We start from the raw sequence: 25,370 nt of genomic DNA on the forward strand, positions 1-25,370 counted from the left end.
ATCATGATTTTCTGTGTGGGTGTGGGAGCAGAGCTTGTGAGTCAAACGTGTTTTCCTTGGCATCAGTGCGCGCACACATGCAGTCATCCCCCGCCCCCATCTGTCCACATCCCTCCACACCGTCACCGTCGGGAGCTAAACAGGGAGGGATCACCGGAGTCGGGATCGGAACGACGACTTCAGCCGCCGCCGCCGCTGTCGACACAATATCGCCGCCCGCTTTAACATTTCTTCTGACGGGACAATCGTGAACATAACGGGGGTGCTGGATACCGGGAGGACGGCATGGGAGAGCTCACGGCGTTTCTGCTGTTACTGGTGGCGACCTTGACGCTTTCATCTGAGGTGAGCACGGCGGAGAAAATCTCAGGCTGAGGTGGGAGAGTGTCGGCGAGCGGAGACAACCGGAGATAACATTGTCACCGGGCTGCGCTGAGGCCCGCTCCTCGTTTTATCCAGCTAAATGGCTTTCCCTGACAGTTTCTGACATATTGTTATCTGAGTCCATCGACATATTCCACATGTACACAGATTTTCTGCGTACAATTAGCAAACCAGCAATGCTACCGAGGCCTACCGTTAGATGTCAGTGATTGACAGCTTGGCCCTGCCGTGTTTTGGTTCGTCTTGGGGTGTTTTTTCTCTGTACCTCTGTATAACAGACTGTTATAATGATAATAATAATTAGTCGCTGTTATATTTTTATTGCTAGTTAGATGGCGTAGTCAAGTCACCTGACTAATAGGGTCCAGAAAGCTAACGCTAGCTAGCTTTTTCCAGAATATGGCACGGATTGGCATGGCAACCGCTACAGGCTAACATACCGTCGTATGCGTGTCCTGCCACTTTATCTTGTTAAAGACTTAACGGAATCAAACAAACGCAACATGAGTTCAGCTGTGATGTGAACACGCCGTCCTGTTTCGACAAATGTGTTTTACAAATGCTACTGTAAAGTTACAGCGTTATTCGGTGCTGCTGCGTCGACCCGGTCCACTCGGTCCGGTCCAGCCCAGCAGCGTCGCAGCTGCAGGGTGGTGGTGAAACTGCTGAGGAGAGATGGAAAAAGGATGCAGCCTTTTTTTTTCTTTCTTTTTTTAGTTTGACACAAGCAAGATGGCGCCTGCAGCTTGGCTGCTGTTGCTGCTGCTGCTTTGCAGGACCAGAGAGAAATACACAGCTTGGTTCAACAGCTGGAAAAAGGATGAGCAGAGCCTGTATTGCAATAAGTGAATCGTTAGATGTGTACTGCTGTTTTCTCATCACTGTGCTGCATTGAGGGAGTCGTTGTATAGTGTTTCCACAGGGCAGGCTCAATACAATAACACACCTACTGTAGCTCTCCCACCCAAACCAAACCCCTGTGTGCTGCAGTGGAAAGTGTCTACAGAAGGATCATGCAGGAGACACTGTTTGATGTAGCGTTCAAGAACTGTCCTTGACAAAAATAACCATATGCATTACCTGTGATCATCCTGAGATACTGGTTGGGAATCTTATGTTCGCCATACTGTTCCTGTATTATCTCTGTTGTATATAACCATCACTATATCTCATGACATATGGTTTGGACACATACTTAGATTGCCATATTTCAGGGTTCATATGCTTAGTCTCGTGTAAAATGTTTTATAACCGACCCATTTTATCAAGTTTACCCATTGTATTGCAATATATTCCATTTATTTGCTGCATGTTTTTTTAGGCTGCAGGCTGAGTCATGATAGAAAGTCACACAGGCCCCTCAGCAGCAATACCTAGATGTGATAAAGGTTATCACATGCACTATCATGGTCTGCCGCCACACTGTCCCACAGTCACACAGCAGCTTTTTCTTTGATGTCAGACCAGGTCAGACTGGTTATCGCAGTGTAATTCTACACTGATGTAAATATGCCCTGTGCCTTAAATGTTTTATACAAGGAATGTGACTTGAAGGACATGAACCAGTGATTTGTGTGGTGAATAACTGGACATGGACTGATATACATATAAGTTGGCAGGTGTTTGAACGACCAGCCTGAGTTGACATCTCATTCCCCTTATCACATATTCTATGTATAAACAGCTTTTGTTTTGTAGTCTGTAGTCTTTAGCTCACGTGCCTAGGACTAGGTGTGTTACGAGTTTTCAAATCCACCATTGGTTTTGACTTTGAATTTTAAGGTCATGGTTCGATTTGATTTAAACAATTTTTTTCAACTATGCTATTGTTAGAGTATCGCATCTGGATTTGTAAAGATCAACAGATAATTGGTTTTATCCTCTGATAACTGTCATTTACATTTCAAATTCAAACAACAGCTTGACTTCAACCAGGTGGCTTTTTGCAGGTTAGAGTTGGACAAATTCAAATAATATTCAGAGTTAAAATTAAAAAAATATATAATAAACAACAAAAGATAAACAACAAAAGTGACATAGAAACATGTTTGTTCTTAAATCTGCCCCTAGTAAACTCTCTTCCCACACAAATAAATAAAGGATCTATGGCACTGTTATCAGTTCAGTTCATAGTGAAGAAAGTAAGAAATATTCCTGATGCATCTCTGATGCTGTCCGAGTTAACTTCAGTACCAGTCTTTTGATCATCTCCTTGCTCAGTGCAGCTGCAGGTTACTGAAAGCTAGTTGTGTCATTTTTGAAGCGTTTTTTCCCCTTTAGATCCTCTCTGGATGTACGCATGTAGGTGCGCGCGTGTGTGTGTATAGAGTACTGCTGAATCTGCCTTTGAATTTCAATTAACTTTTGATCCAGAATTGAAATCGTGACAGCCTTACCTATGACACTCCCTGTGTTCCACTGGCCGGTGGTTCGTACATCTACTGCTTACAGCTGCTGTTTGTATTTGTCTATTTTACTGTTTTGGTTCAAACAGAATGAGCAAGATGGATGTGCTGTATGATGCAAGGCGCTCAAATAAAAAGGGACTTTCATATCCAAATAAATCATTGATAACATCAGGCAATGTGTTGATGTGGTGAGAAGAGAGTACATTCTACAGAGAGGAACAACACGCTAACCCATCCTGACTCACAGGAAGCTAATATGAAGCAGATAATTACAGAAAAACACAGCGTCAAGTCAGACTTAGTCATTAAAAGATGGGCGGCAGATGGCTTGGTTGCCAGTGTATTGTCAGCTTGCAGCATCGGTCCTTTCTGGTCTGCCAGAAAAAATAGAGGGCCCAGAAGGCGAAACACTTTGAGACTTCCTCCAATTCTTTCCCTGAACACAAAGGAAGGAAAAAGAAAAGTGCAGAATGTCCTTGTACTGGAGAAGGCCAAGGCTGATTCATTTGAAAGAAGCGCTTGTTTTCACCTCATGTTCACTCACAACTTGGTTTGTGGTAGCCTGTGGTTCAATACGTTTTTTCACTCTTTGCTCTAACAGGCTATATGTTCTTCCCTACACTCTCATTGCACTTTCTGTAAGAGGAAAGGAATAAAACCTCTTAAGGCCGGCTAACAAAGGGCACATGTGCTGCTGGCCTGTGGCTGGAGCTTAGCTCTCTGGCTTATGGGCTCAATAGGGATGAAACTGAGTGTCTTGCCTGGCTTAGGCTTAAACCAGTAGTAATATCATCATAATGTATTTATTTATATAATAACTTAAATGCACATTGATTCAAAGAGGCCTTTATCCTGATTCCCTTATTGTACTGCATGAAGTGACAGATGTTTGTGCAGGAGTGTATTTTGAAAGGATGTCGAATAAACTGAAAGGGACGAAACAAACAAGCTGCATCAGGATTTCTGGTTAAGCTTTACTTTATCCAGTGTGATACAATCAGTCTTCATCAATGTGTCCTCTTTCCTCTTTCGTCTGTCCAGGTGCCGGCTGATGACTCTGTGGGTTTGCTAACTGAGCCCCAGGTGGCCATGTTCTGCGGGAAGCTCAACATGCACATCAATGTGCAGAGTGGCAAGTGGGAGTCTGACCCGTCTGGCACCAAGAGCTGCATTGGCACCAAGGAGGGCATCCTGCAGTACTGCCAAGAGGTATTTAAACAAAAGGACAAAGTGATGCAGAGACAGAGTAGGAGACTGAGACAGCAAGTTGACATAAATATCCATTCCATTTCTCCAGGTGTACCCAGAGTTGCAGATCACAAATGTCGTGGAGGCCAACCAGCCCATCAGCATCCAGAACTGGTGCAAGAAAGGCCGCAAGCAATGCCGCAGTCACACACACATTGTGGTGCCATACCGCTGCCTGGGTAAGCAGTTTAAATTATACGTGTGGATGTTACTGAGTGTGTTGGTTCGTATGTGTGTATGCATATAATACGTACTTGTAATGAGTAACTTTTATGTTGCAGTTGGGGAGTTTGTGAGCGACGCCTTGCTTGTTCCTGACAAGTGTAAGTTCCTGCACCAGGAGCGTATGGACCAGTGTGAGAGCCACCTGCATTGGCACACTGTAGCCAAAGAGGTGAGGACAGACGGCATTAAATGTCACTGTATGAACTTCATATCTGTCATCATAGCTGCCAGTTTTCTGTCTATTTCCTCCTTTTCTGTCTGGTCTTCAGTAGTTCTCCGGCGGAGTGACTAAGCACTCTTTAATTTCATCCTCTCAACACTCTGCTGTCCACCCTCTCTGCCACTTTGTTCTACTTTGTTTACCCTCATGCCTTCCTGATTGTTCATTAATGTGCAGCCACCCATGAAGACACTTGTCTGCCAAAAATTGATTTTTTTTACCTCTGTTATAATAAATACTCTATTATGAGAGTGGTGTTCCTTATCTCCAGTCACTAAGGTTGACCACAATGAGCCCTCACATCCTTATGAAATGTCTCAATTCTGTGTGGTTTCATTCAGGTTGTTAAAGGTGTTAGAAGCCACTCAAGCTCTGTAGGAAGTTTTGATTAATGTCTGTCATTAAACTTAGTCCTGCGGAGACCGCTCCATGAATCTCCATGACTATGGGATGCTGTTGCCATGTGGTATCGACCGCTTCCGAGGGGTGGAGTTCGTCTGCTGTCCAGCGGAGGCGGAGCGAGAGTCAGACAGCACCGAGCTAGAAGGGGAGGAGTCAGACGTCTGGTGGGGCGGAGCTGAGACTGAATACTCTGATAACAGGTATCCTCACTAGTGCACATTCGTCACCGTTCATCCAGACCGACACACAGGTTTACATGTTGACTGAACCGACTGCCCATCCCTGCAGCATGACGCGTGCAGCAGACACAGAGCCTGCCACCATGGAGGACGACGAAGACGAAGACGAAGAGGCTGACACTTTCGAAAGGGATGAGAACGGAGATGGCGATGAAGACGACGAAGAGGACGAGGAGGATGACATGACCGACGAACGGGACAGCGATGAGCGCAGTGCTAACGTTGCCATGACAACAACCACCACCACCACCACTGAATCAGTTGAGGAGGTCGTTCGAGGTAAGAAGAGGATTCACACCCTTTGTTTACATGTTTTCATTCATTGGTTGTTTTTCAAGATACGATGTTGTGTCACTCTTATGTTTTCCATTACATCATGTTTTGCATACATTTATATTTGATATTTAATTTGCGTTTGTGTGCACATGTCTCAGCCGTGTGTTGGGCTCGGGCTGTGTCCGGCCCGTGTCATGCCATGCTGGAGCGTTGGTACTTCGTGCCTGAGAAGCGCCGCTGTGCTCCCTTCTTGTTTGGGGGCTGCGGGGGCAACAGGAATAACTTTGATTCGGAGGAGTACTGCATGGCCGTCTGCAGCAGCTCGTGTAAGTCCCAGGACCGGAGCTGTAGAAACCCTTGGAGCGTCCACACACCACGAGGCCTGACTCCTGTCCTCTAGCTGCTGCAGATTGTCTCTGCTTCTGTCTCTCTCCCTGTCCTGAGTGTCTTATGGCTCTTAACAACTTGGAGCACTGACAAGTGGATTCGGTTGCTTCTCAACTAGTTTTGTATTTAGTCTTGTAGGATTATTTTCTCCGTAATATAATATTGTATCTATGATTGGCAAGGAAAATTAAACAGGAGAAAAAGACGGAGGTCATGAAATCGCCTTATACATGTGTATCCTTCACAGAACGCAAAGAAAATGTCTTCAAATATGTGGTAAAGTAGAAGCAAACTGGGATCCCTTGGCTCAGATGATAAGGCTGAGGATTTTCTTTATTTGTCTTATTGCCAACAAATGTAATGAAAAGACTAAAACCAACAATACATTTGTCTGCTTCGGAATACGTTTGAACTCTGGCCTGTCTGTGGCTCCATTTCTTCCTATAGAAGTGGGGGTAAAATGGGTCACAAATATGTAGTTTATTGTTTGAAAAAGGCGCAGTCATTACTTTAAAACATCTGGGCACTTTAGTGTTTAGCTAAACATGTTAAACAAGAGTCAATAAAGCATCTGGCGGGAACTATTTTCTGTCTGGGATGAACACGCATTTGGTTTTCCAGTTACGCTTTCGCCACACAGAATCCTGCCTGCCCTATCTATTTAGATGGAGTTTGCCTTTGAAAATTATCATTTTGTGCCCAGGTATTCTCTTCATGTCTGTGACATATTCTACATATACAGACATTAAAACTGTAGTGAAACGCTGGTATGTTGTTGATGTGACTGTCTTCAGGTCGTTTTCAGGTCAATTTTTGCCAAGAACCGCGTCTGTTGTGGTAAAGATAGGCAAGACTCTGAATCTCTAAATGAAGCACCGCTGTGACCTGGCTTGACATGCGTGTGAGAAGTGTGAGTCATGTGAGAAATGCGACTCATGCTAGCAGTGTTTCTGCTCCAACCTGTTGAAGATGTTACACCATGCAGCCAGTGTCAACTACACACACAATACTTGTTTGGATCAATTCATTGATGGTTTTGGTCTTTTTATGGGATTTGTTGACGAGAAGATAAATGACCAGCTGTATCCTTTATGAAGCTCTTAGGCCAGTCATTTAACATCAGTAGAGTTGGTAGTTTAACTGATGATGTTTGAACATTGTACCGAAAGAACAATGAAAAGAAAAAATGTAAAGGCAAGCGGCTCAAGGGAGTGTCCCTGTTGGAAAGCAGCCATGATGCTTGAGTAGTCATTCACTTTAATATCATTTAATTACTAATTTCACTATATTCTAACCACTAACTGATCCTTCTTACAGCATGTGGACGAGGCAGCATAAATACTGAACCTTGAACGTTGCTGTGTGTCTGCATGAAGTCATGTACACACTTGTGTTTGCATGCCTTGCAGCTGCAGGGTCTTATGTCTGCTGTTGTAGCTCCGTAGCACTCTGACCTGGCAGTTTAAGGTCTCTAACGATTTCATGTTGCACTTTGTTTATAGCCATAGTGTGTGTGTGTGTAGTTTGTGTGTGTATGGGGGGAGGGTTTTGTTAAAGGTTAACGGGTTGATTTGATGTTTCCAGTCAGTGAAGCATCACACTCCTCTGTGGTGCAACGTCTGCCCTCATCCTGACTCTGCGCTTTTCCTCTTATCTCCAGGCTCCCACAATAAATAAAGGCATACACACAGCACTTGTACTGGGAAACTAATCATCCTTTGTCCCATGATAACCCACCGGGTTTCTGTTGTACCAGTATTTGTGTTTTTATTAAAACAATTTCCTGTTTGTGCCTAACCTACTTCATGTTTTTCCACACACTTGTTTAAACTTGCCTTGTCTTCTGTATTACTTGCGTGTTTCAGATGCACTGGAATCATTGCATTTAACTTCTGTGCATCCTTTTTACTAGTATTCTTAGTCACTCTGCCTCACATTGTGCTGTTTTCCCCCTGCGTTATATATCATCCCTCCCTCTCTGTTCTTCTCCAGTGCCCACCATGGCCCCCAGCCCTCCAGACGCCGTGGATCGGTACCTCGAATCTCCCGGCGAAGACAATGAACACTCCGACTTCCAGAAGGCCAAGGAAAGCCTGGAGGCCAAACATCGTGAAAGCATGTCCCAGGTATGTCAGGGTTAACACCCTCAACATTTTGCCCTGTCAAGGTGTCTAAATGTCTGACATGACCTGATTTTTTTTTTCTGTACTGTATGTAATGGCTGCTTTTGTTTGTTTATGTCCAGGTGATGAGGGAGTGGGAAGAGGCTGAGAGGCAGGCCAAGAATCTTCCACGTGCTGATAAAAAAGCTGTCATCCAGGTAGGAAATGAACCACGACTTCTCTGTATTTCTGTATATATTGTAGCATTATCTGTAATTGTGAAAGGTTATGAAAATATTTGAGTTCCATTATCTCGGCCAAAATTTACAGTGAAAAGAAGGTAAGAATGCCTTCGTGACAGGGATTTAAATCTTATCCTTCCGATGTCATCTGTGTAAAAGGAGGTGTGACTTAGTGAATATGAGCAATACGGAGTGGAGAAATGCAGCAGTGGAGTGGAGTCCTTGACATCTGCTGTCAGATCAGGAGGCAGAGCATGAAGAACTTGGCAACTGATTTTGTCTCAAACTTTGTTTCACAACTGATAATAGACAGCAAGCGGCATGCCAAGCATCACAGATGTCTTGCCAACTGATCTGCTGACTGATACAATGCAAAAGCTTTGAACCTGAACAGTCAAGTGTGATTTTATCAGCATTTTTTTTAAGTTGCACAATGTAGTTTTGGGGAAGATTTTTTTATAAAAAGAGAAAAATATATATTGATTGATTTTCATGACTGAATAAACATACTTTCCTTAAAGGACAACACAAATCATTCAGTTTTACCCTTCTAAGTAGCCATTTTTTTTATCTTGAAACATGGTTCTGGTGACAGCTTGTTTATTCTGTTATAAATATATTCATCCAAAATATTTCTGAGCTTGCATTATTACCTCAATAATATGTAAATATTACCCTACTAAGGTTAATGGATGACTGAGAACCTTCATCAACATCCTACCAAGGTTGAATTTCTTTTTCAAATCTGTATAGTGCACTTTTAAATAACTTCATGTAAAAAAAATAATGTTTACAGGATGAGGTTTTATTTATCACATTTTTAAAATCACTTGTGAATTGATAAACATGGTTATAAAGATAAGTCATCAAAAATATGTCAAAGATTACAGGAGGAGAAAAGAGGGATTTTGAAATAGATACACTCAGAAATTATTTTCTTTGCCATATAGTTGACATGCACTAGAAATGATTCAACTATGGACACAGGATAAGAACTCAGAAATTGGATTTTTTATTTCACAGTCTTTTAAATACCAGTTATTAACTTGATAATTACTAAAATGAGATTAAAACTAAAAGAGACCAACATCATAATGAATAATAACGTTTTTGAAGTATCTTTTATGTGCAACTAATGAAAGGAATGTTTAACTTACAGTATTTAAAAGCAAAACATTAAAACACATTTGTATAAAAGTTTCAAAAATAATTTTAACACCATGGTAGCTTTCTTCACCATTCCTAATGCTCAATGTGCATTTCACTCCATATTGCTATGTGTAGCCCACAATGTGTGGCTAGAAACCGTTAAAGAAAACTGTAACTATACCATAACTGTTGGTATTCATAACCAGATTAAGTAAAAATTGTTTATCGTCCCATCTGTTACATGTAAAATGTTCCGTATTTGCAGCACTTCCAGGAGAAGGTGGAGGCTCTGGAGCTGGAGGCAGCAGGAGAGAGGCAGCAGCTGGTGGAGACCCACATGGCCCGGGTGGAAGCTCTGCTCAACAGCCGCAGACGCCTGGCTCTGGAAAATTACCTCAGTGCCCTACAGGCTAACCCTCCACGGGTACACACACTCACACACAAACTCGTCACCTGTGCACTTTTCAGTAAAAGCAGAGCTGTTGCATAAAGTCATGGGTGTGTTAGTGGGGGAGTTTAGAGACAAGTAACAGTAGCTTTCTCAGTACATTTCTCAAGTGTAACTGGAAACAAGTGTAACTGATGTGTATGTTAACTCAAAACAGAAAGTCATACTGTATGTTTATACTGTATAAGGCATCTGTAAGTGTATTAATCACCACGCTTCCCCCTCCAGGCTCGTCAGGTGCTGAGCCTGCTGAAGAAGTATGTCCGTGCAGAGCAGAAGGACAGGCAGCACACGCTGAAACACTACGAGCATGTACGCACAGTCGATCCCAAGAAGGCTGCACAGATCAGACCTCAGGTACACACACACACACACACACACACACACACACACACACACACACACACACACACACACACACACACACACACAAACACAAACACACACACACACACAGAATGATGATTTCTGAATTGGACTCGAACTTCTTCACTTTCTACTGACCTAGGTTTTGACCCACCTACGTGTGATCGATGAGAGGATGAATCAGTCAATTGGACTGCTCTACAAAGTGCCCAGCGTGGCCAATGAGATCCAAAACCAAGTCGGTAAGTCCCTGCTTCATATTTCTTTCTAACTGTATAAATGACTACTCTTTATACTTCTGCATAGTCAGTCAGGGTATGAGGACTCACTATTTCGTGTCTAAATGCTAAAAAACAAAAATCAAAAAATAAAATCATGTCCCCTCTTAAGGGAGCAGTCTCCTATAAACAAAGGGCACTGAAAGGTTGTATTATTGTGAAATAGTAAGTGTAAATCTTCAGAATAAAACACATATTTTTTCAATTATTTTAATTGACTTTATGATATATTGTTCTTGTACGCAAATAATTACATCTCATTCAGTGATGATACAGAAAACAATATAACTGTTACACAGAGAAAAGTAAAGGACTATACTTATTATTTTATAACTCTTTTACAGTAAAAGCTGTTTGGTTTTCCCCTAAATCCTAGTTAGTTGTAAGTTCATGTCATTATTAAAGCTGAAACATTGAGTTGATTACTTGATTAGTCGATCATCAGAAAAATAGTCTGCAACAATGCAGGGTTAAATCGTTCAAAGGAACAACTGCCAAAAATTCATGAGTTTCAGCTTCTCAACAGTGAATATTTTCTGATTTTCTTTGCTATGATGGTAAACTAGAAAATAACCAGCAGATTAGGTGATACTGAAAATAATTAAGAAAATTAACTTGCAGAGACACTAAACATGCCTCATGTATCCTGCTGCAGTATAAAAAAAGTGAAGGTGTGTCAAATCAGTGTGTGAACTGATCATTTTAAAGCGAGCTCACATTAGATTAATTAAACCAGCCCACATATGACCGCCTTTTACGAGCAGTGGGACTACACAGATTTAATGAAGTGACCCCGAAACCTCTTGTAGTGCTGAGTGAGGCTGAAAACAAGTTTAACAGCATGTCTGGAGTCCAGTGAGGCATGTTGTGCTGATAACTCAGCATCTCTGCTGTTAGTTTGTCTTCAGTAATTGGGACACTGTGCGGAGTTCAACTGACATCCAATTTTTTTTTTTACATCTAGTTCACTCCTACCACTTTGCCCTCCCATCTGTCATCATGCTGTGTGTGTGTGTGTGTGTGTGTGTGTGTGTGTGTGTGTGTCTCTCACACACTCTCTTTTATTTTTTCTAGCTGTCATAGTGCAAAGAGTTCAGGCGGAGCTGTCTCAGCAAGTCTCTTCCCTGCAGAGCGATGGGCGGGTGAGTCGAGTTGTACCCACTCACATATGCATGGAGTGTGTCCTGTATAAACTGCAGGCTCTCGCGTATATAAATAGAATCACCTCTGTACAGCGATACAAGACAAAGTCGCACAGAAAGAAAAACTTAGATGCTGTCTTGGTATTGGGGAGGTGGGTTTGATTGCAGAAAACGTGCTGTAAGAAATGCCAAAAAGCCAGAAATCCATTTTAAATGGCTCAGCTGACGACACATCGTGTTGGTTGTAATCGATTTCAGTGAATGAGATGTAGAGAAATCATCTGAGAAAATAAGATCTCCTGGGAGGATGCTGCATCTGAAGGCGAGAAAAAATATGAGTGAGATCACAGTTGTAGAGCTGATGGAGCTTTAGTGAGGTGTTGTTGGCACATAATTACATCAGTGAGTTGAAGTCCTGTGGATGATGTCAGGCTTTCCACCCTTTTAGCAGATAATCATCAGGATTGGATTATATTTGCAAAGAAAGCCTCACTGTTTGTCCCACACTGACACGTCCAGATTAATTGCTCTCTGTGTGTGTGCAGGTGGATGGCAGGGTGAGTTACGGTAACGACGCTCTGATGCCTGATCAGGCCTACAGCTCTGCTCCGATGGACCCTGGCCTGGACGGACTGGGCTTCATCCACCCTGAGAGCTTCAACCAACCCAACACGGAGAACCACGGTAACGCATACACACACCATACATTTGTGTACATGTACCAGGGGAAGTGCCTCAAGTAGATATGTTTCCATTATTGTGGTGGCGTCCCCCTACGATTTATACAATTTAAAAAAAGTAAACTATTTTCTACTTTCACCTTTATTTTCTATAATCCCTAGAAAATCCCATTTATTATACAGTTTGTGCAGCAATATTTGACTATTTATTACTTAAAGCTCCACTAAATTAAATTTTTTCACCACACACAATCACATGGATTCATTTATATTAGCTAACTGTAGCAGTTTGTGCCTCTCACAGTAGACAAGCTAGCCCAGCTAACAGCACAGGTACCAACACAGTAGCTCTGTCAAAGGGCCATTAATGTGCAATTCCTCTGTCACATGTAAATATATGGTGATGTATTGTGAAGAATTGATGAGCTAACACATGTCATGTTTGACATTTATCCTTTTTAAAATGTTCTCTATGAATTTTTCTGCAGTTGAGCCTGTCGATGCTCGTCCAAACCCAGATAGAGGACTCCCCACACGACCTGGTGAGTCCATATATATATATATATTTGAAAATATACAGTAACATTGTAATTAGGATGAAAGAAAATGCTGTTACTACTAAATGTTATTTCTTATTTGGTTATTTGTCTGTTTGCTGCTTTCATTCCAGTATCAGCCCTGAAGCCAGAAGAGATGCCACAAGTGCGGATGGAGACTGAGGAGGGGCAGGGTGCTGGTTATGCAGTTTACCATCAGAAACTGGTATGAAAAGCACTCGAGTCAGACATGCCACACGTCATCATGTATGTTAGTCTGCTCCACCTGCAGTCTGTGCTCCGTGCATGTACTGAATTGTTTTGTTTTTTAATGGCAGGTGTTTTTCGCTGACGATGTGGGGTCCAATAAAGGTGCCATTATCGGACTCATGGTAGGAGGGGTTGTCATAGCAACTGTCATCGTCATTACCTTGGTGATGCTGAGGAAGAAGCAATACACCTCTATTCATCACGGTGTGATCGAGGTAAAGAATGGCTGCTACGAATCGATAGTTTTGTGTGAGGTGCAGAACAGAAATCAGTGTTCTGTGCTCATTTGCTTCACTAACCGCCTTTTATCTGTGCTGCCAGGTGGATGCAGCCGTGACTCCAGAGGAGCGCCATCTGGCCAGGATGCAGCAGAACGGCTATGAAAACCCCACCTACAAATTCTTTGAGCAGATGCAGAACTAAAGAACTGCTTGTCAACATTTCCTTCAGGCGTACCCCAACCCCACACTCCTCCCTCAGCCCCTACACCTTCAGTTTCCCACCCCGCTGAGGGGGAAGAAAATTTGTGAACACACTACACTTAACTTGCAATTGGTCAGACAAGGGTACCCTGTTTCACCTGCACATTTCAGTCACAAGAAAAACTTCATAGTGTTTGTTGTACCGACAAACCGACACCCTGTTGACGATTTATATGAAGTCACCGCGCTCGCAGCTGAGACCAGAAACATGCAGTTTAATTCCCAGTCAGTCACTCCCTCATCGCTCCAACTGTTTGTTCCATTTTCCTCAAACCGCCCCACACATCCACGCTCCCCTGCTCTCCGATGACAGCTGTGCTGCGTTTGATGACATGGCGGCTCTTAGAGCTGCCAGTGGGAGGAGGGGCTCTCAGAGCGCCTCTCCGCACGATTAGAGCCCAAGTGTTTCAGGTTTGTTTTTCAAAAAAGAAGAAGAAAAAACGCAGAAAAATTCTACAACTATCAAAATATGTAAAAGTTTAAAAAATATTGAATGTTTTGTTTTCTGATTTTTTTATGTGTAATATATTAAGACAGAGATTAGCTGTAAGTATATGTAGTGCATGGCAATATTGATGACAGATACAGTAAACTGTATGTTGAGGTCCTTGGGAGCGGTCCTCCTTCTAGATATTTTAGCAGGATTGTACATTTCTAGTGTCTTCTTTGTGATCTTGTGATATGAAGAAGAAAAAAAGTATTCAGAATCCGGTCTGCTTTGTTGTCACACAGACTTGCTTTAACTGAATCTTGACTCGCTATGCTCATCTCCACGCTTCACTGTTGTGTTAGCTGCATGGGCAAAATGCTCTATATGTAATATATGAAGTGTTATAGTATCCGAAAGGAAGATAATTTTGTTACTGTTTGCGTTCTATGCACTCTGTCATTTTGGAAGTCTGATTATTATCACAGAATATTATTGCCGTCGTTTCCCCGATGCCGATTCACACCATCGCTGCACACGCTGGGGTTTTATTAGTGAGGTCAAACTTCAGAAAGTGTATCATTCCAGATTTACCATTCCAGTCTCTCTCGCTTGTAAATATTTGGAAGATGGAGATCCAGCTCTTAGTGGCCCAATTTCATTATCAAACACCACCACTCTGTATTTCCCCTCTGTTCATGTCCTGTTCAGTCTTTCTTTACAACCCCACTTGTCCCGTTTATCCTCTCTTTCTGGCTGTGTCAGCAATATTGTACAGTGCAGCACTCGGGAGTATTTGATAAACAGTCGGGACTTTGGGTCTACAGAGATTTCTTCATCTCCTCCCCCCACACATTCCTTCACCAAATCTCACAAACACATTCTATTTTTCTACATTTCCTGTGTATACATGTACAGTGCTTCTGTTAGTCCTGTGGTGGAGATTTCTTCATCTGCATATCTGTCGTCCAGACTCGTATTAGTCCTCATGATGAGGTAAAGATTAACCATAAACATGGGGAGGACGACCACAAATCACATCAGCATAGACACGTCTCTCTCTCCCTTAATTAAGTTATTAACGCCACCTCCAGTAAACATGAATGTGACATGCATATTGTGCATTTATACCATAGAGATACAACACATATCACCTCTCTACACATTATCTCCACGTGTACATGAACACTAAATGAAGCTCTTTATCAGGTGAATGTTTTAAATTTGTATTGAGGCTCACTGTGGGTGTCTTCAGAGGCTCGTGTTTCAAAAAAAAAAAAAAGATGCTTTTTTTCTTTCATTGATTCAGTGACCTTCCTCTGTGTGTAGTTAAATGAACCATTTGCATAGAGTAAGAAACAGCTTTCTACACTCACTCTACCATGAATAAAATTTTGAATGTACATATGAGGTTCTGGTTGTTTGTCATCTACTGTAAATACGCTGAAATGATGAATCACAAACATTAAGAAAAAGGCTTGCCACTTTATTCCCCCTAGTGGACAAAAAAGGTCCAACAATTTAGGGGACAAACGCTAAATAAAATACAAAACATGGCCTCTATAAATGGGAAATATGAAAATACACTTGTCCTTGTGTCTATCAAAAACATGAAGTACCGGTATATACAGTGGAAAACGTCCTAAACTACAGACAAGGAACAAATTACACATAGTTCAAAGCCAGGTTCTCAGTCACACATTCAAGCATCCAGTCACATGCACACAACAGACATCCGTCCACTCATCATGAACAAGCTTCTCTTGGTTGGCGTTGAAGAAAAGCTAAGAAAAGTTTTCACCTGCCTCCATCAAACTGCACTGTTCGGGGATCAGCCTTGCATTCCTGTGTCTATTGAACACAGCTGTGTCAAAAACTTAAGAAAGTTGATTTTGATTTCCAATCATCGGAGGAGAGCGCTGTAATGAAAAGTCCTTTAACTGTCTTTGTCTAGTGTCGTGGTGGCCAGGGTCACTGTAGTGATGGGCTGACCGATGCCGTGCATCTGCATGCGGGTCAGTTTCTTCTGTTCACACTCGGTCACCAGGTTGTTGAGCTCAGCAGCACTGTAGCCAATCAGAGTTCTCAGGTCGCACACAAACTTGTAGACGAAGCGTTTGCCCTGCACCTTGCTGATCATGTCCCCGTCGTAATAATACCTACAAGATAAGGTGAAAGTCAAGAGTATGGCTACACAAAGACCAAATAAAAATCATTCAATTCAAGATTATGTTGTAAAATAAAATAAAAACATGTTATTTCCAATAGCACCATCGTAATACTTTTTTTCTAAAAGACACATTGACACCCACACAGATTAAAGGGGGTGCTCCACTGATGTTACATATCTGTTTACTTGTTATGTTCAGTACCAACCAGCCTGTGAAAACAGTTGTATAATGTCTTCTGTACCCCTGGAGGAGCTTTGTTATCATCGTCATCATCATCCTCCTCTCAGTATGAGCTTGAGACTTAAAATTTCTAACAGAAAGCCTTTGTTAGAAAATGGAGTTTGAAAGATGCTATTGTGGTAAATGTAGGATCCTGTTTCTGGAGCTTAACCCCTACTAGGGACTAAAAGTGAGGCTATGTTGACCTTTAGTGCCATGATACTGATCATTTTTTAATCGGTCTTTCCAACTAAATGTAAGTACCACAGTAACCAGCTGGAGTACCCCTTTAACAAAAGAAGCAGAAGAAACATACCTGAGGGCTCTGCTGAGTTTCTCGTAGTTCATAGTGGGCTTGTTCTTGCGCTGGCCCCATTTCTGTGCCACGAGCTCTGGCTGGTTGAGTTTGAACTCGCCCTCCTCACCCACCCAGGAGATACAGTCTCTTGCATCCTTGTCTGTCAGCAGCTCCAGCAGGAACTGCCACAACTGGATCTGACCATTGTTGCCTGATGACAGACGATCAACAGCACCCAGTGTAAAATGTTAGAAACAGTCATAAAGCACATTCATATAATATAACAGATGCATTTGCATTCAGAAATACAGCAGTCAAGCTGCAACAAACAAAATCTGTTATTACTGATTTATCTGCCAAATGTTTTCTTAATTAATAAATAGTTTGATTTATAAAATGTCAGAAAGTTGTGAAAAATGTCAGCAACAGTATTCTAAAGGTCAAGACGACAGCTTATTTTAACTGTTTTAAGTCCCCAATTTATGGATTAGTTTTTTTTTTAATCATTTGACACAAAGAACAGCAAAATCTCACAGTTGATGTGCTATTGGCAGACAAGACAACTCTATAACTTAACCAAACAGTAGATTCACCAGTAGATGAATTGTTACAGCTGGGATGTTTTTCTGTGCATTCAGGCTGTTCAAACATGTAAACTATGTACATAAAAACAAAATACAGTCCTTGTATGTGCGGAGTACTACCTGTGCGGTTGCCAGGTGAGCTGCGCTCCTCTCCTCCTGAAATACGAGGAGCTCTGGGGCCTCGGCTCTGCTTCAATACTTTTATGGCAGTGGGTGTGCTCACTTGAGCCGGGATTATCTGCACAGCTGGAGACATGGATGGAAAAGTTGGCGATGAACGGAGCATCAATCAACAAATGGACTGCTAGCATTTTGGACTTGACATAAGTTTATTATCTCTAGAGCGCTATTACATCTGCTGGATAAGGACAATTTCTATCTTTAAATTATTTGTTCTATTCTTAACTAATTTGACTGGACAAAGACGGTCCATACCAGAGTCTGTCTATAAGGGCATTTTCAGGTTTTATGTGTAAACATGTCAAAACCTTTAATTTCCGTTTTGGAAGATTTAAAATAAAATGCTTACGTTGATCAATGGTGACCGTAGCGTCCCCTCCTGACTGGTCCTGGCTTGCCAACACATCTGGAATAAATAAATAAAGCGATTAGGGTTTTCATTTTGACCTGTTGTCTCCTTAAAACACACCGTCAGTATGTACAAAATGGTTGTATACGCTCCTAAAACAACTCTATCTGCTTACACTTGCGTAGGAGCTCCAGGTGACTCCAGAGGATCTCTCCATTGGGCACTTTCTGAAGGAACTCTTCCTGGCTGAACCCGCAGAGATCTCGGCCTGGGATGTGAATGCTGCCTATTTCCATCTCATCGATGTTGAACTCCTTCATCACCCACACTGCCCAGTGGATCACCTGGTCAGCGCTCCAGAGCACAGGGTCTGTGTAGAGAGAGAGAAGCCTGATACGTTATCACACGTTTAGTATCCACCACCTTAAGGGGATCGTTTTTCTCATAGTTATGTATTTTATTAAAGTATTCCTCACCATATGGTATGCCAAGGCGGACCTGCTCCTTGCGGTAGCCTTCAAGTGCTGCGGCCCAGCGTGTGACCTGCTCTGATGTCTCATCAGACAGGCCAGATCGGTCCACGGCAATGAGCTGACCCTCCTCCACCAGCGCTCCCTCCTCTCCTGCTGCATCTGGATCGATCACCACCTCTACTGTTTCTACCGGCTTCACTATTTCCAAAATGTTCAACTTCTCTTCACCTGGACAAGGGGCAAAAACACAAATGAATGAGTCAAATCTGAATTTTGACTTGAGCACCAAAATATGCTTGTGTAATTTATGCTCTTTGAAGCATTTTATCAGTACCTGGTTTGGTTATAATCTGCAGGCTGAGCTGCACTGTGCCATCTGTCTTTACTCCCTGATCGAAGAGGCTGTGATCAGGGTGAAGCTACAAAGAACACAACAGACGAGCTGAATCACACATGAAGACAGAGACAACTCAACATACTTTGCAGTTGAAGGGATGGCTAGTACAACCTTGAACTATGTTTTTTTCTTCTTGCAACAGCAAAAAATGATTTGAATCATAAAGAGATCTTGATAAGCTCTGTTAATGTCCATTGTTACCTGAATGTCCTGCAAGCAGATGTCATATGCATCCAATGAGATTTGGATACGGGGCTCCAAAAGCTTCTTCAAATTGCCAATGGGCTCATTAATGTCGATATCTTGTTGAATCAAATCTGATGCTGTGATGGTGTGCTCCTCAACACTGAAATTAAAAAAGAGATGGAAAATAAATATAACTGGAGTTGCAGCACGTGCAAGAGTATGCAATTCAAATAACCACCACCTTACTTACCCTTCCTCCAGGCATGCCTGTTTCTCCCGTTCATCGATCTCGATCTCTATCATCTCTTCTGGTTCACTCTTGGCCATTCCGTTTTATGTTGAAGGGAGCCAAGCTGTGGGAAAGTAATGAATAAGATGTTCAACTGTAATTAATGCATATTACAGTATACCAACAAGACCAAAATCATATGAGAAAGGGACAATAACACTGTCAATGTCACTGATTAAACAAGATAGTCTGACACCGCTGTTAACAAAAGCTTTAAAAATTAGGATCAAGACAATTCCACAAAATATTCAAAGAGACAGAATAATTTAAATCATTAAAATGAATCAACTAAAAAATGTGTTAATCAACTGATCATTTAAAGGTGGAGAAGGCAATTTTGTAGAAAAGGTAGTTGATTGTTGAGTCTCATTCCCAGATCATAAAATATTGACACTTAGGGTTTAAATTAGGACTGAATACCAACCCAAAGTGTTGGTATTTGACGACCTGGGAATGAAACTCAACAATCAGCTATCTATCAACAGAATCGCATTCCCAACCATTAAGTTATTTATCAAGCAAAAATGCCTCGCAAATGCAAGAAATTTCTTTCTTTTTCATATTAATGTAGACTTAAAAAACTTTCTGGTTTCACACTATTTGAAACTGTATCATATACTTTTCAAAGATCCAAGGTGATGACATCAAATTAGAGCCCAACCAATACATTATCAGTCGATATTGGCCCATCACAAATATATAGATATCGGCGTATATGCTCTCCGATGTGCGCTAATATGAAAACTTTGTTTTTAGAGATTTTAAAGTACAAAAAGATGCTTGGGGTGATTTATACTTTCTTATAACTAATGTTTTACTATACTATACTTATAATTCCCACTTACGTTTACTGTTTCAGTGCACTGATGTCATTTTGGACAACAGAGTTTATTGCTCTACATAAAGTATCCTGCCACTGTTACATGTCTTTGTCACAACTGTTAACTGACTGATAAACACATTTTAGGGATCAGTGCAACAAAATGTGTGGATATTGGCCGACATATCAATAAGGGAATATTCGTATCAGCATTGGCCCCCAAAAGTGAGTATCGGTGAGGCTCTACATCAAATGTTGTTTGATATTTTGGCCAACATTCCAAAACCACAAAATATTCAGTTTATAATTATACAAAACCAAGAAATGCAACAAAAAAAATGATCACAATCGATATGGTACCACATGGCATTTTAGAAAACATATAATTACATTAATAGCACAGTTATACTATAGCTCACTTTGAGGGGGAAAAACTAGTGATTTTTTCGTTTATTAGTCTTTAATTGGGAGGTTTAGTAGCACAAACAACTAGAAGACATTAAGAAGTGTGAGTACTTGATGTCTCACTGATAACAGTAGCTCGGGCTCCGCATGTTAAATGTGTGTCAGTGGGCTGAGGGTGTATGATGCAGATATGAAGCAGCAGTTTGGGGGATTTCTCTCATAAAGGCCTTTCAGCCTCGACTCCTCATTGGCCGTCTGGGACAGTTCATGACTGCTCCAACTGCTAACGTTAGCCAACTCGAGGGCGAGGCTTTGGCGTCTAAAGGCCAACAGATAGGCCATAAGTTATCAAAAATAGTCACCAACCATAACAACACATCATAAACACACGTTTGGAAGACACGGAAAACTAATATGTATACACTAGGCTACACGTGTCGACACCCTGAAGCTGGTCTACATTGAAGCAAGTTAGCTACAAGCTGGTCCGCGAATGCACCGCGGGGCGAGGCAGCCCATTACACAAGCGACGCTCCCCGCCTGCTAAACAGCGGCTAAAATATCCTACAAACGCATTGCGCATCATAACTCAAACAAATCTTTGTTATATCACACTTTAACTCTGCACGAAGAAAACTTTTAAAACGGAAATAGAATAAACGGAAACAAAACAGCATAGGGCAAATGGAAAGGAGCCGGAAATCCTGGCTAAGGTTTACAGCGCTGCAAGACTTCCGAGAGCAGCCGTGATAAATAACGATACAAGCTTCAGAGGAAAGCTACCGCCACACAGGGAGTGCGGGGTCTCTAATACACTGAAATGGTCCTCGGTTAGACAGAAACCTCAACTACAAGGAGAAATATGGATCATAAAAGCAGTTTTGTCGTCTGTGGATATATACGCACTTTGTGTTTGTAGCTGGACGATCCGCGCCGCGGCAGCCTCCCTGCTTCACTGCGTCTGCTCAGCTTTACTGTTAGCAACCCAGCTAACACTGAACTCTCTCTGGTATAAATGAGTTTATCTTCGTTATTTCTATTGTCAAGGTGCTGAGAAAGAAACAGCAGCCGCGGTCGGATCCGTGGTAGTCAGCGTTAGCCTAGCTTGAGTGGAAGTTGGCTAATGCTGCCTGTGTGTTTGTTGCTTGAGGGTAGGCGGCCTCTGCCCACTCAAATAAATAGGGTTCGACAACAGCTAGCCTAGCTAGCCTAGCTAGTGGGCTACAAAATAGCGGGAAGAGAGTCCAAGCACGACAAATAGGCCCCTCACACGACCGTAATTTAGCACACTTTCTTCAGAACAAACATCTATCTCCGAAAAAACCATACCTCTTCAAATTCAGGCCTTGAACGATGTTGGCGTATGTTCAACTCAACTGTGGTAGATAAGCAGCCAAATTTCACACAGTCGAGTCGTATCATGCAAGTTTTGGTCAACTACACACACGGAGGGGAGGGGCGGAGACTAACTGGAAAGACACAGCTAACATTACCCTAAAACTGATCAGGAAAACACAAGAGGCTTACATTTCTGTCTTCATGTAGCGTGGACTGGTTCTTTCTCATCGACATTTTGGGTCGTGTTCTCATTTACAAATGTGTGTCCAGCAGATTGATTTGTGTTTTGATAAAGTGGGCCTACATGGTTTGCCATCAGCCTAAAGTCATGGTAGTCATCCATTTAACTCGATCACCCAGATTCAAATGACTTCACGAAAATATTGCCATGAATTCCCCCCAATGGTGCCATGCATCCTCCATTCACACTTGTTTTTGTTTATTTTGAAGTTCCTGGTGTTTCCTATAAGCTGTACAAAAGCCTACTGAATGAGGAGACGGTAAAAATGAGTAGGAGCTGTAAAACAAGGCCAGTAGTTCAGCTGTATACTGCTAAAATAAACAATTTTAGATATCCACAACATGGGGGGTTAGTTCACTTGGGGCCCCTGATGTTAAAAAAAAAAAAAAGCTGTGTGCCTCTATTCAGCTCCACCAAGACATGTTGCAGAGTCCTAGATTTCCTTTGTTTAAGAATTTGCAAGAAATAAGCAAAACATCATAAAAGTATTAAACCTTCCTTCTGACACAGCCCCCTCTATAAAACCTCACTAGTAGAAATGCAGGGGCCATCTTCGAACCCCTACCATTTCTGTAACTATCACACAGATAAATACAACCTGGCGGGGGGCCTACATTATTATTGCTGGTCACTTGGTTCTTGCAGACCAAGCTCTTAAATTCCCTTGATATACAATATCCTGACTCCTGAATGATCTGAAATAAACTAGGTGGTTTTGTACTGTTGCATTTCTGTTAATCTGCTATTAAATATTACAGTGGTATGAAAAAGTTTAGGCACCCCTCTGAGGGTGCATAATAATTTACTCTGTCTTCACAGAAAATGATCACAGTGGCATGTTATTCATCTTCTAATAAAAGCTGAGTACTGGGGTATTTTCCAGACAAAGCCTTGAACTTCATAGACCGGTGCATCTAATCATGAGAAAAGGTATTTAAGGTGGCCAATTGCAAGTTGTTCTTCTCTTTGACTCTCCTCTGAAGAGTGGCAACATGGGGGCCTCAAAACAACTCTCGAATGACCTGAAAACAAAGATGGTTTAACATTATGGTTTAGGGGAAGGCTACAAAAAGCTATCTCAGAGATTTCAGCTGTCAGTTTCCACTGTGAGGAACATAGTGAGGAAATGGAAGACCACAGGCACGGTTCTTGTTAAGGCCAGAAGTGGCAGGCCAAGAAAAATATCAGAGAGGCAAAGGCGAAGGATGGTGAGAACGGTCAAAGACAACCCACAGACCACCTCCAAAGACCTACAGCATCATCTTGCTGCAGATGGTGTCACTGTGCATCGTTCAACAATTCAGCGCACTTTGCACAAGGAGAAGCTGTACGGGAGAGTGATGCAGAAGAAGCCTTTTCTGCACACACGCCACAAACAGAGTCGCTTGAGGTATGCAAAAGCACATTTCGACAAGCCAGCTTCATTTTGGAATAAGGTGCTGTGGACTGATGAAACAAAGATCGAGTTATTTGGTCATAACAAGGGGCATTATGCATGGCGGCGAAAGAACACAGCATTCCAAGAAAAACACTTGCTACCCACAGTAAAATGTGGTGGAGGATCCATCATGCTGTGGGGTTGTGGGGCTGTGTGGCCAGTGCCGGTACTGGGAATCTTGTTAAAGTTGAGGGTCGCATGGATTACACTCAATATCAGCAGATTCTTGAGAATAATGTTCAAGAATCAGTCACAAAGTTGAAGTTATGCCGGGGCTGGATATTTCAACAAGACAACGACCCAAAACACTGCTCAAAATCTACAATGTACAATGTTCTGGAAAGGCCATCCCAGTCCCCAGACCTGAATATCATTGAAAATCTGTGGGATGATTTGAAGCGGGCTGTCCATGCTCGGCAACCATCAAACCTAACTGAACTGGAGATGTTTTGTAAGGAGGAATGGTCCAAAATACCTTCATCCAGAATCCAGACACTCATTAGAGGCTATAGGAAGCGTCTGGAGGCTGTTGTTTTTGCAAAAGGAGGCTCTACTAAATATTGATGTGATTTTTCTGTTGGGGTGCCCAAATTTATGCACCTGTCTAATTTTGTTTTGATGCATATTGTAAATTTTCTGTTCATCCAATAAACCTCATTTCACTACTGAAATATTACTGTCCCCATCAGTTATTTGATAGATCAAAATGAAACTGTTGATCCAAACACCCAATGATTTATAAATGAAAATAATGGAAATTGTCAGGGGTGCCCAAACTTTTTCATGCGACTGTATCTAAAGAGCAAACCAATGTCTGTGATGTCATTCTGTAAATGGTTTGCAGTCATGTTTTAATTTTCTCAAGGTAAATCCACAAAATAAACTTACCTTGATGTTTGTTGGCTTTGATAATTTCACACAGGATAAGACATTGGTGTGTTTCTCATTTTCTTGTCTGTTAAAATGTTGTGCCCAGTGGATCGGTAGGATTTCTTTTTTTTTTAAATTAAACATCAAAATATCAAATAGTGTAAGTAGCTTTAGATGGTTGGTTATAGCCTAGTTTATGCTGTAATGAGAAAATGCACATTCACTTATAATACAGTTAGCTTGATATTATTTCATTAACATTTAAGAAAATGTAGAACAGTCAAATATATTTTTATGGCTGTCCGTACATCCTCAACAAACAGGCCTCTGTTCAAATATAACTGATGTGCTATGTGATCGTACATAGTGTATGTATGAGCGTATTGTGTGAAGACCTCTCTTGTTTCGAAAGTCTTGGTCATGGCGGAAATGACCGAAACAGCCAAACATTTCCGGTTTAAGTGTCTTTCCTTCAAAATAAAGACGCGGCATCTTTAAGTTTTCTTTTAAGGTATGGTAAAAGCAAAGATAAATAGGATATTTGAAAAATCATTTATCACTTTAACCCCAAAGTCTACAGATAATAGACTGACGATGAGGCAATTGGTGTGTGTGTTTTTTTTATTAAACCTCTTTTATTAAATGATAGCTTGAGGATAAATGACACAGACTAGTTCAGATGAATTGTACTGTGGTTATTGTGAGTTATTACTATTGCACAGTGGATCAACTCTTGTCCTATTGTTTTTGTTCCTTAAATAATTCCAATTTAAATGACAACATGTTGGTAAAACAGGCTAGAAGTAAGTAGATGTGTGCATTGACTAAATAACACATGTACGGTGGGCCTTCATTTTCAATACAGTTTGATAATATAAGGATATAAGCGAACGGGAATACTTTAATATACACACCACAAACCAATACAACAGCAAAATATGGACCCTCAAACCACCACAGTTGAATCCACAACTTCTGGACACTGTCAACAAAAACTACACATTGTTTATAATGCTGTACTGAATGTTATGTTAACTTAAAGACAAAGGTAAGTTATTGCAGGGATATTGTTTTTGATTACATTAGCTTGCCTAGGTTTTCTTTGTTAAATCGTAAATGTCAATATAATTTGTGCAGGTTTTGTGCCAGTATTCAGACTCAGCAGACATGTTAATGGAGATTAGACATTTATTATGAAGGC

At 41.6% G+C, this 25,370-nt stretch overlaps 2 protein-coding genes across 4 annotated transcripts; one reads left to right on the forward strand and one right to left on the reverse strand.

Annotated features, from left to right (window-relative positions):
- Positions 1-137: 137 nt before the first annotated feature.
- Positions 138-15,314, forward strand: LOC141002771 (amyloid-beta A4 protein-like). 2 transcript variants are annotated; one of them, XM_073474162.1, is made up of 18 exons: positions 138-345; positions 3,834-4,001; positions 4,090-4,219; positions 4,322-4,434; positions 4,897-5,087; positions 5,176-5,405; positions 5,561-5,728; positions 7,782-7,915; positions 8,035-8,109; positions 9,548-9,706; positions 9,959-10,087; positions 10,239-10,338; positions 11,449-11,516; positions 12,062-12,200; positions 12,685-12,738; positions 12,867-12,958; positions 13,071-13,217; positions 13,324-15,314. In XM_073474162.1, the coding sequence occupies exons 1-18, from the start codon at positions 286-288 to the stop codon at positions 13,423-13,425; spliced, it is 2,259 nt and encodes a 752-aa protein (XP_073330263.1). In that variant the 5' UTR covers positions 138-285; the 3' UTR covers positions 13,426-15,314. The 2 variants fall into 2 exon arrangements, with proteins under 2 accessions (XP_073330263.1, XP_073330264.1); XM_073474163.1 differs by lacking the exon at positions 5,561-5,728 and having other exon boundaries at positions 142-345; positions 13,324-14,735.
- A 62-nt stretch (positions 15,315-15,376) lies between these two features.
- Positions 15,377-21,700, reverse strand: gabpa (GA binding protein transcription factor subunit alpha). 2 transcript variants are annotated; one of them, XM_073474164.1, is made up of 10 exons: positions 21,612-21,700; positions 19,019-19,121; positions 18,784-18,928; positions 18,520-18,604; positions 18,189-18,413; positions 17,888-18,082; positions 17,713-17,769; positions 17,304-17,429; positions 16,618-16,810; positions 15,377-16,070 (listed from the first exon to the last, which is right to left on the reverse strand). In XM_073474164.1, exons 2-10 carry the CDS (start codon positions 19,093-19,095, stop codon positions 15,848-15,850), a joined length of 1,326 nt encoding a protein of 441 aa, XP_073330265.1. In that variant the 5' UTR covers positions 19,096-19,121; positions 21,612-21,700; the 3' UTR covers positions 15,377-15,847. The 2 variants fall into 2 exon arrangements, with proteins under 2 accessions (XP_073330265.1, XP_073330266.1); XM_073474165.1 differs by lacking the exon at positions 21,612-21,700 and adding an exon at positions 21,189-21,278.
- Between the last annotated feature and the right edge of the window lie 3,670 nt (positions 21,701-25,370).

Source organism: Pagrus major, chromosome 9 (assembly GCF_040436345.1).
Source record: "Pagrus major chromosome 9, Pma_NU_1.0".
Classification (NCBI taxonomy): Eukaryota; Metazoa; Chordata; class Actinopteri; order Spariformes; family Sparidae; genus Pagrus; species Pagrus major.